At 48.6% G+C, this 11,787-nt stretch overlaps 1 protein-coding gene and 1 non-coding gene across 2 annotated transcripts in view; one reads left to right on the top strand and one right to left on the bottom strand.

Moving 5' to 3' along the window:
* The window catches only part of Clic (chloride intracellular channel protein 5), a 41,518-nt gene that overhangs the window by 3,779 nt on the left and 25,952 nt on the right, over positions 1 to 11,787 (bottom strand). Inside the window, exon 4 of the mRNA XM_089562417.1 lies at positions 7,022 to 7,196. Coding sequence (XP_089418543.1) covers positions 7,022 to 7,196 — 175 coding nt within the window. The remainder of the gene's footprint in view (positions 1 to 7,021; positions 7,197 to 11,787) is intronic.
* TRNAT-AGU (transfer RNA threonine (anticodon AGU)) lies at positions 10,589 to 10,662 on the top strand. The gene has a single exon. It is a non-coding gene; the product is annotated as a tRNA-Thr (tRNA).

The raw sequence follows: 11,787 nt of genomic DNA, 5'->3' as shown, positions 1-11,787 counted from the left end.
AAGGGACATATGGGCTGCAAGAGACGCTGTTGTAAATGGACATATGGGCTGCAAGGGACGCTGTTTTAAAGGGACATATATGCTGCCAGGGACGTATGGGCCATATGGGCTGCTAGGGACGCTGTTGTAAAGGGACATATGGGCTGCCAGGGACGCTGTTGTAAAGGGACATGGGTTGCCAGGGACGCTGTTGTAAAGGGACATATGGGCTGTCAGGGGCGCTGTTGTAAAGGGTTCCAGATTATTTAGACCACCTGGGATTGACATTGCACGGCATACTACAGCACTTAGTTTCCACACTAACGCAGCAGCTGGGATTCAATCCTGCACCCTTGGGATCAACACCCAAATGCCAAAGCCACTGACCCACCGCAGGAGTTTGTTTTGATAGCAGCAAAATAAAGCAAACAGCAACACTGTGTGACGTTCCCGCCTGTCGGGGGTCAGTCACAATGCAACACAGTTGTTTGTTGCTATCTACGGGTTCTGCTGAAGCGAGGAGAAATGAGCCAACACACAACGCCTCCAAGTCAACCTAATTTATTTACACTCTGCCTGAAGGTGAAACTGGGAGTTCCGCTCACCGCTGTCTTGTACTAGGCGTCGGTGCTGTCCGGCCAACAGGTGCCTCGCTGCTTGGCTGCTCTGGCGGGGGTGGCGCTCAGCCTGGTGACGGTCCCCCGTTTCGGTGACTATGACGGGTGATGGCGTCAGGCTTCTTGGGCGTCTCGGCTGGCGGTACTCTGACGGGTTGTGGCGTCCGGCTTCTTGGGCGTCTCGGCTGGCGGTCAGTTTGCAACGGATGCCCGCGGGTCCGGCCTCACCGACTACAGACCAGCGCGATCTGCTCCCGTCCGTACACTTCGCCCGTCTCTGCTCGTTCTTCCTTTGTCTCTCCTGTCTCCAACGCCTCTCTGAGGATTCTCTTTCTTTCCTTCGGTGTCCTCCTCGCCTCCTCTGCTGGGAGCCCTCTTGGTGCTAACTTGCCGGCCTCCCCCGCCACCTCGAGCCATTAGTAAGGCTGTCGCGCTGCAAGACAATGCAGGCCTGTGGGCCCGCGAACTCCGGGAAACTGTCTGTGCCGCGAGCGTTCCGGCCTACCCCCGGCGCCGCAGGGTGCCGGCCTCTTCGCGAACGCGGGTCTCATGTTCAGCCGAAGACGCACTCCTCTCGAACTTGACATATTTATGAGGGTCACGGCTGTCCTCTCTCTTCTCGCATCAGAACCCGGGGTGGTCTCTTCCAAGAACCGCGGCTTGGACACGCGACCACAGCATTCGAAAACTTGGCCGTCAACGGACAAAGCGCGTCTTCCTCCAGCAGCGGAAGAGAGCAGCTGCCCGGGGAGACAGTCTGTTTTCCATGGGCCTGGGGCCCTCTTTTCTTTTGGGTTGACTTCCCTTAATAAAGACCCAACTCCTAGCCTTCTCCGAGTCCACAGCCCGTACCTCGCAACAAGGCCGTCTGCAGGCGTGCATGCGCGCACACACAAACGCACAAACGTGCCTGTCTCTGCGCCAAAGGGGGGGGAAGTTGGGGACGCGCTGCAAAACGGGCTGGAGGGATGCGTGTGGTCGCGCTGGGCGCCCCGCGCGGCCTCTCCTCTTTTGCCCTCTGGCTATTTCGCACGTCTTTGTGTTGCGCCCGCTGCATTTCACACAACCGCCTTCGCTGACGGGGCAGGGCGATAATTTTGAGCCAGACACAGTGTCTCTGGTGTTAGTCGATGGGAGTTCTTTTGGGCCACGCCTAGGCCTCCCGTACACAGTCCTTCACAACTGCATGCCAGAGGAAGGTCACCAGCTTGCTTTGAATGCAGTGTAACGGGCAAAACGCTAATCAAGCATCATTCATAACACCGCCACTGCTTTCTTGCACCTGCCAGTTACTGTACATTGCCATGTATACGCCGACTTAGAATATAAGTCGATCCCCAAACTAGCACCCCTCTCTGGCAAAAAAAAAAGTGGACTCCAAGCCCACACTTTTGCCACCCTAGCCAGCCAAAGACTGAATATGTATAGACTGAATATGTATGTTTATGCAGTACCGTTTCGCGCAGTATGGCACCGTGGCACACACACAACTTGTAACGAAGCGACTGCGAAGCCAACGGTGCACCTTCCTGCTTCTACTAACCGCATGCAGCTCGGCTGACTATCAAGCAACAAAACAAACATGTAGTCTTGGGTCCCAGTGTGGGGAGTCTGCTTTATCTACCACTGGACAGGGACAGTGCGAGCAAGCCGGGTAAATGGCTTCAAGTGTTCAGTAGCGAAGCAATTTGCATACAAAGAACTGTTCTCTACACGTGGAGCTCCACGCATCCCGCAGGTAACAGGCGTACTATCCGTGGCCACCATGGCTCAGCTGAAATTTGTTCACGCTCTGCATCCCCATATTTCGGGTGGTCATTATTGCAAAAAGAATGTCCACTAATCTGCAGCTATGTACGGCAAACTCACTGAAGTAGCAAAATAGTATACATTTCTTGCCATTTTCTTGAGATTCCTGTCAAGTCCCTTCGAGCAATGGCAGCTGTCGCCAGCTATGGAAATTCCTGGCTGCCACTGCGCAGCTGTGCTACCACCAAGAAACCACTTCAGAGAAGCCAAGCAAAAGCTGGAACCGAAATTTGGCCGAGCCTTCCAGCGCTGCACTTCCTGCAGTGTACAGGACGGCAAGATGGTGCTAAGAAATTCCTCAGGTAATGGCGCAAATAGGACGCAGCAATGCCAACTCTGAAGTCTAGTATGTGTACCGCCATTTCTCTCCAGCGCCTTTTTCACTACCGTAAAGTTCAACTTAAACTGAAGACAAGCGAGCTGTGGAAAGCAAAATGGTTAAGAGATCGGAAGCGGATGGAGTGGCTGAGGGAACAAACGCGGGTTAATGCTAACATCCTAGTCGAAATCAAGAGGAAGAAGTGGGCTTGGGCAGGGCATGTAATGCAAAGGCAAGATAACCGCTGGTCCTTAAGGGTAACGGAGTGGATTGAAAGAGAAGGCAAGCGTAGCAGGGGTCTAGTGGTTTGAGTGCCCGTCTCGGCAGCGGGAGGTAGGTGGTTCGAAACCCACTGCCAGGCACCCACCGGTCAAAAGGGTACAAGCGTCCCCCGGCCTGGCGCTCGGCTTTCTTTAGGGGTGCACGTTTGGAAGAAGTCATAAAAAAAAGGGCCACAAATTGGGCTTCTACCGCACGAGGCGGATTTAAGAAAGTTAGATGGGCGGATGAGATTAAGAAATTTGCGAGAATACGGTGGCCGCAACTGGGGAAGGGCAGGGTTAGTTGGAGAGACATGGGAGAGTGGGCGTAGTCAGGCTGATGATGATGGAAGTTCAGAACGAACACCCACCCGAAATATTGCCCAGCCATCTTCTCAAACAAAATATCCAAATGAGCACTAAAAGACCCCAAACATCATCCACTCCCTGTGAAACAGAGCAAGCTTCAAAGCCTGCAAAATCAAGGGAAGCATCTCCATGGAAACACCTGACAGCCCCAGACAACCAGTTTGCAAACACTCATTTCGAATGAAGACGATTCCCGCAAAATTTCAGTGGGCAGGAAGGATACTGGTTGTCTTAGAAAAGGGAGTTAAGTAGACCGGCATGACAACTGTCCCAGTAAACGATAACTGGCAAGGCTTCAGGGGTTTAGAAGAATGCCAATTTGGGCTAGATGGTGCATTATTTGAGACTGAAATGGTAACAGCGCTACAGCAAGACGTACACAAGAACAACCGACACAGGACATGCGCTAACTTCATCTCAGTTTATTTACTGCAAAGCCAGCCGAATTTTCTATATATTTGCTGGCTTTGCAGTAAATAAACTCGGATGAAGGTAGCGCATGTCCTGTGTCAGTTGTTCTCGTGTACGTCTTGCTGTAGCACTATTGCCATTTCTGTCTCAAAGAGGAAAGGGGTGTACATGGTAAGAACAAGGTTTGGTTTGGTTTATGGGGTTTAACGTCTCAAAGCAACTCAGGCTATGAGGGACGCCGTAGTGGAGGGCTCCGGAAATTTCGACCACCTGGGTTTCTTTAACGTGCACTGACATCTCAGAGTAAACGGGGCCTCTAGAATTGCACCTCCACAGAAATTCGACCGCCGCAGAACAAAATAGCGAATAAATAAGGAAAGGATAAGGGCAAAGTTGACCGGGTGCTAACAAAAAAAGAGATGTAAACAGCAGTAAACAAGCATTCCTCTGCCTGCCAACAACTGTTCATCTGCAGTTGCTTCCAAAGTCAACCATGAAATACTATACTAGCTACATTACTCCAAGGAAGGTGGAGGTTGTTCAATGGCACAAGACGAATGGAGACATCAGCAAAACTGAAGCACTTTCCAGTGGGACAGAAAATGTGTGCGTGAATGAAACAACAGTCACCTCTACAACTGTGCCACAAGAAAAACAAATTCAAGAGATCCATTTAAGGGTGCCCTGAGAAATCTTGGGCCCTCCTCCGTGTGTGCAGGGGCTGTCACAGCTAAGGGGAACCTCACAAAGCACTAGGAGCACTAGGAGGTTTTAGGCTCCTATCCAATGCTTGGGCGGCTCTTTCAGAGCAAACCGTTCTGGCATCTTTTAAGCGGGGACAAGGGTCTTAAAACTGACCTTTTTATTTACGGCTAGAATTTCATGAAGTATTGCATCTCTCTTCTGGTTCCAGAAATGTAGTCATAATTGAGCTGGTGGTCTTGGATCAAAAGTTATCTTAATTCTAGAGTTTAAACAGCAATTTCTTACGGAGCTGTAATGAACTTTCTGATTGCATTTTGTTGCTTTTTAATTACATGAACTGATAGCCAGCGAATTCCCACACCCAATGACATTCTTACTTTTTTTTGTTTAGACCACATATAAATAGCAATTTACAATTAGCTTAACTCTTTCCCTGCCGCGCCCACTGAGCATCGTTAGCCTGCTAACGATCATTTCATGCCCAGATTTCAGAACCTTCTGCGTTGCTAATGACCGCGCTGCAGATGTAGTTTGTAGGCCAGGAACCAAAGTTTTGTTTCCGATGTAGTTTTCTTTTGTCCCACGAGGGGGCACTTTTTAACGCGCTGCGAAGAAATGAAGACGCGGACCTGCGCTCATTGCCCACCGTGTTGCCCGCAGATGACGCCTTCACCGCTCAACTTCGGAGCCTTCCGTGTTGCTTACAGGCACGATGCGCATCTGGCTTGTAGCCGGAGAACTGAAGTTTTGTTTCCGATATAGTTTTTTTTTTTTGCCCCTACAAAACGGCATTTTTTTAACGCACTCCGAAGATGCGGTACCATCAATGTCGCTTGGCAGCCTCCGCATGCGCGGCACGCGCTCTAAGACATAGCAAATCTCAGGACTCCGTTTCGTCTGCGAGTGATTTAATCGACGTCCTGTGCAACAACGAGCCTGAAAATGTTGCAAGGTGCTAAAGATGATTCAGTTTTCTCATCAGTGATGATGGAAACCAGCCTGAAACACAGGCGGCCGCACTCCGATGCACAACTATAGGGTTTCCAGTTATTGTTTTATAGCAACAATACTATTCAAGATAGAAATGACTTTTCCTTTTTTGCAGAAAGTGGGAAATAGAGTAACAAACATTTTGCATATTTCAAAAAATTCTTAACATTTTTTTCTTTTTAAAAGCGTGTTTTTGCAAGTTTTGTTCAATTTTTTTCTAAAATCTCGTTTTTAGCAAATAAAATTTTTTGTTGCAACATGGAATTTGTTGCTTAAATGTGTATTAATAGAAAGCACCTTTATTCAGCTCTGTTTTTGGGTATTGCAATCAATATTGAATGCAATAGTTTTTACAGAAAAAAATGTACTGAAACCTTCAGAAAATGGTCATTTTCGCCATGGTAGGGAAGAGTTAACAAGTTGCAGTGTCAAATTACTGCGACTTTTTACTCTTGACACAGTATATCAGGATGACATGCCTTTAAAGGAAAATGAAGAATGTCACCACGTATGGGAACTCTCTGCCTATCAATTCACACAAATAAAAGCAACAAAATGCAATGACAAAGTTCATTAAATCTGCGTAAGAAATTACCTAATTACATTCCAGACTTAGTAAGATTTAAGCGGGGAGAACGTATTTATCTCCTTAATTAACAACCCCACACTTTCTGCTTACTCCAGCCATGAATGACGGAGGCCAACACTAGATGGCGCATCCTCTGTTGATGACGGCGCTGTTAAGCAGGAACGAAACCAGAACGGTCAATTCAGGCTGAAATGTTTTTGAACCCCCATGTAATAGGCGGTGCAAATTTCACATCCTAAAATTTAGAAAGAAAGCTCACAGTACACGAGACAGGAAAAACAGCAGCACCGAAAAAACACACACACAGCTGAAGAACGACTTATGACAAGCGCTCAAGGACAAGGAGCGCTTGTCCTACGTCGTTCTTCAGCTGTGTGTGTGTTTTTTCGGTGCTGCTGTTTTTCCTGTCTCGTGTACAATGAACCATCTAGCCCAAATAGAAGTTCTTCTAAACTCACAGTATCATCACCATCATCAGCCTGAGTACACCCACTGCAGGGCAAAGGCCTCTCCCATGTCTCCCCAGTTAACCCTGTCCTTTGTCAGTTGCCGCCAGCGTATCCCCACAAACTTCTTATCTCATCCGCCCGCCTAACTTTCTGCCGTCCTCTGCTACGTTTGCTTTCTCTTGGAATCCACTCCGTTACCCTTAAGGACCAGCGGTTATCTGGCCTTCGCATTACATGCCCTGCCCAAGCCCACTTCTTCCTCTTGATTTCAACTCGGATGTCATTAACTCGCGTTTGTTCCCTCACCCACTCCGCCCTCTTCCGATCTCTTAACGTTGCACCTATCATTTTCCTTTCCATAGCTCGCTGCGTTGTCCTTAACTTGAGCTGAACCCTCTTTGTTAGCCTCCACGTTTCTGCCCCATAGGTGAGTACCGGTAAGATACACCTTGAGGCATACTGGCAAACTGCCATTCATGATCTGCCGAGACTGGCGGGGAGGATCAGAAAGAGGGCAGACAGACCGGCCACGCGGATGTGCTGCAGGCGGGGCATGAGCTCGCAGTCGAAGCAGCACATGGTGTCCCCCGTCAGGAAGCGGCCCCCCCCCTTGTGCAGGTGGGCATCGATGTTGGACAGCTGGTTGAGGAGGGACTTGCGCGACTGCTCGTCCCGCCGGGTCAGCATCAGCTTGAACTTCTGCAGGGGGCGGAGAGAGAGCACAGACACTGTAACAAGGTACCCATGCGGGCTAGTCGGTGCACATCAGACACAACTTCACCAGCGAAATTACGAGACACCAGGAGAAGAAGAACACAGGACAACGCTGGACTAGAAACTGAAGTTCAATTGAGAAACGGCCAACCTAGGTCACGAGAAGACGGATGCGTATCAGACACACTAACAAACAAACAAATACATAAGTGGCAAATCACCAAGGAATGGACACACGCTCCAGCACTGGCAAACAACAACAGACATAATTTGCCTATCAAGCTTGCACGTGCACACTTCTGCTTGGGAAATTAGCTTCCGTGCTAGTGAGATGCAAGGACGGTGCACTGACGCACTGGCTTGCAACCTAATACGGCAGGCCTCAAGGATTTCCCTCTCCCCCTCTTTTTGCCTTTTCCGATTACTGAAATGTAGGGGTGTGCGAATATTCGAAATTTTCGAATATATTTCGAATATTATATTTTTAGTATTCGAATTCGATTCGAAATCCAAGTATTCGTGTTGTTTCGAATATTCGACCCGACGCGAATATTCGTACCTAGCCGAATATTCATTGTGAGCACCGGCGTTCATTTCGGTCCGCAAGCCCTATCGACAGATACATAACAACATGGCGGCGCCTACACGGAAGGAAAATTATTTCTTCCTCCAAGGCCCATGCCGTAGCTGACTGCACTGATGAGCTTTTTTGTGGCTATACCTGCGAAGCTGGTATACGAGGTCTGTTAGAAAAGTATCCGACCTTTCGCCGAAGAAAAAAAACTGGCATAACTGGAGCATTGGAAACCTAATTACCTTCAAAGTAGTCTCCTTGGGACTCAACACACTTCTCCCAGATGTGCTGCCATTGTTGGAAGTATTCCGAAAAGGCCTTTTTCGGAATGGAGTTTAGCTCAGCTGTCGTTGCAGCCATAATGTCCTCTCTAGTCTGAAATCGCGCACCTTTCAATGACCTCTTGATTTTGGGAAACAACCAGAAGTCGCAGGGGGCCATATCAAGAGAGTAAGAAGCCTGTTGAACTACAGGGATCTGGTTTTTCGCCAAAAAAGTCTTAATCAAGTGCGAAGAATGTTCAGGAGCATTGTCGTGATGGATGCGCCAATTTCCTGTTGACCACAACTCCGGTCTCTTGCGCCGCACAGCATCACGTAGGCGACGGAGGACATCCCTGTTGTACTCTTTGGCCATTGTTTGACCCTGGGGCGTGCGTACTCGTGGTGTGCCACACAGCGAGAGTCCAAGAAAGCAGTCAGCATCACTTTGACGTAGCTGAGCATTTCGCAGGCCTTCTTTGGTCTTGGGGACGTGGAATGCTTCTACTGTGACGACTGGGATTTAGTTTCCGGGTCGTACCCGCACACCCAAGACTCGTCACCAGTGACTATGGTGTTGATGAAGTCGGGGTCACTGTTTGTGGAATCCAGCGTGTCCTGTGAGACTTCAACACGAAGCGGCTTTTGCTCCACCGTGAGCAGCTTCGGCACGAATTTCGCCGCAACTCTCTTCATGGCCAAATCTTCGGTGATAATGGAATGTGCAGAAAAACTACTGATGTCCACCTCTTCCGCAATTTCTCGGATAGTCACACGACGGTCCCGCATCACTAGAGCGTTCACTTCGGCAATGACCTGGCCATTTCGGCATGTTGATGGCCGACCAGAGCGTGACTCGCTCTCCTCCGATGTGCAGCCATCTTTAAACCAGTTGTACTATTGCTTAATTTGTGTGCTGCTCTAAGCATCATCACCGAAAACCATCTAAATATTCCGAATGGTTTCGACTTGGCTGTCGCCCCGTTTCTGGCAAAATTTGATGCATTAGCGCTGCTCCTGTCGCACCGTCATTTTGCTTGCACTAAAAAACCGACGAGAGCACTGTGCACTACCTCACTCAAACGCTGCCTCCCAGCGACTGACGCTATCGGCAGGCGGGGAAAAATTCGTGCATGCGCACGACGGTTCAAGGTCTGCTGGTGCAAGCGCGCTTGTTTCATATTCATCAGGTGTTCGCAAAAAAAAATAAGGTCGGATACTTTCTAACAGACCTCGTAGTCAGAACTGTGCACGAAGTACTTCGCAATACGTGCCAGGTCAGTGCCAAGTGAGAGGGCACTTTCTGTAGCTGGAGGAGTTGTTTCAGTTAGAAGGGAACTACTTCTGCCTGACCACGTGGAGCAGCTGGTTTTCCTTCACGACAAACTTTTACGTCATCCCAGCAGCGCGCTTTTGTGCTGATGGCAAGCTAGCCTTAATCAATGCTGTGCACTAGCCATCTTCTCGGATATTTCCACTCTTCTAAGAATAATGTTCGAGACTTTGATAGTTTTTGTGCAGCCACACACACCTTTTGTGTTCATTTAATCATCGATAATTGAACTGTGATGTTCTTGCGTGCCTAAATAAATTTTTTGTAGTGATTAAATGCGTCTATCCTTGATTATTCGATATTCGGAACTAAGTATTCGTATTCGATTCGTATTCGAAAAATTTGATATTCGCACACCCCTACTGAAATGTTGTTAAAACCCGGAGCACAGTTGTTACAACTGCTGCAGTGACGTGGGAGAGTATTTTCATCAGACGAATTTTATCTGTCTTTTGTTGTTTGCCAGTGTTGGAGCATGTATCCACTCCTTGGTGATTTGTCACATATGTATTTGTTTGTTTTTTAGTGTGTGAGACGCATGCTTCTTCTAGTGACCAAGGTTGGCCGTTTCTCGATTGAACTTCAGTTGTTAGTCCAGCATTGTCCTGTGTGCACCTTCTCCTGGTGTCTCGTAATTTCGCTGGTAAAGCTATGCCTGACATTCTCCTATCTTGCATCCACAGCACCATTTGGTTGTCAAGGGGTTTCAACGCGACTCTGGCTATGAGGCACTGCATAACAGAGGGCTCCAGACAAAGTCAACCACCTGGGCTTCTCGAACGTGCACCCACATTTCACACTGCACGGGCCTCGAGCATTTCTCGCCTGCCATGAAATGCACCAAACGAGTCTTTTCAGCCAGCAGCCAACAACCAGTGAGCCACCACAGCAGTTAAATTTAGCATTACAGTGGGAGGGAGGCAGGCAGGCATAGTACGGGTAACAATACAAGTGAAATACAGGTGCATGACAAAGGAAAAAATAGCACACGTCAAATGTTTAGGGGAATCCCCCAAGGTGGGGTAGATTTGAGAAAGCTGTATAGCTTTCCTTTGTAGCCGTATGGCTGCGCTCGGGTGGAAGCCAATGAGTAATCACTCCCTTATTACAAATCTACTCCACCTTGAGGGATTCCCCTAAATATTTGGTCGACACTGTTCCCACTTCGAGTTATTGATCAATTCGCTCTCGCCCTACCATAGGCTTGCCGTCCCGGTTAGCTCAGTTGGTAGAGCGACAGCTCCAGTGAAGCGGTGGTCCCGGGTTCGAACCCCGGACTAGGACGAATTTTTCTTTAACTGCGAAGTTTCTGAGAAAGCTGTACAGATTTCCTTTGTAGCCGTATGGCTGCGCTCGGGTGGACGCCAATGAGTAATTACTCCCTTATTACAAATCTACTCCACCTTGAGGGATTCCCCTAAATATTTGGTCGACACTGTTCCCACTTCGAGTTATTGATCAATTCGCTCTCGCCCTACCATAGGCTTGCCGTCCCGGTTAGCTCAGTTGGTAGAGCGATTGCTCCGGTGAAGCGGTGGTCCTGGGTTCGAACCCCGGACCAGGACGAATTTTTCTTTAACTGCGAAGTTTCTGAGAAAGCTGTACAGATTTCCTTTGTAGCCGTATGGCTGCACTCGGGTCGACGCCAATGAGTAATTACTCCATTATTGAAAAAAAAGTACAACTGTACAGGAAACAAAACAAAAACATGAATGCAGTGCGCAGGTAAAAATGCAGAAAAAAAAACACATGGAACAAGACAGTTACCAGGGTGCATTTCACAAAGCAAAAAGCCATAAAAGAAAAAGAAAGTGCAAAGTTGAGCACAACCCATCCTCCACAAACACTGCACCTGCTCTTATGATGCATGCAGAACCAGTCTGCCGTGACATGGCTGCAAAGAATGTGCCACTCGAAGTAGCCACAACAGCTGCCCGCAGGCAATATCACACTGACAGATAGTTTTGGCAAAAATGAAATGTGCGCACGCAGGAAACCAGACCAGCTGGTCTCCAAACTGCCAGGCTGGCAGCAGTCTTGTGCATATGGCCCAAAAAGAGCCCCCTTCCCAGCATTCCTACTGGAATCCCTGTGACGGAACACTGCCCATTCCTGTCATCCTACACCCCTTTATTGGCAATGCAGCCAAGGAGACACAGGCTGAGCATACCACAAGACAGTTTCCTAAAACTACTCGCTTTTCCACCAGACATAAAAGGCCCGACTGCTGGCTCATTATTTTGTACACACCATCGAAATCATGGATTCCACTAAAAAACTGTTCACCACTTTTTTTTAAAATCGGTTACAAATATTTCCTTGCATGCATTCTCCTAGGCAGCACTGAGCAAGACCAGCCAGCAAAATCAACATCACCCAGAAGGCTCCTTCTCAAGGGGAGGGGAATTG

This window comes from Amblyomma mixtum, chromosome 10, assembly GCF_055824585.1.
Source record: "Amblyomma mixtum isolate Tamu chromosome 10, ASM5582458v1, whole genome shotgun sequence".
NCBI classification, from domain to species: Eukaryota; Metazoa; Arthropoda; class Arachnida; order Ixodida; family Ixodidae; genus Amblyomma; species Amblyomma mixtum.
This window is presented reverse-complemented; position numbering and strand designations above follow the sequence as displayed.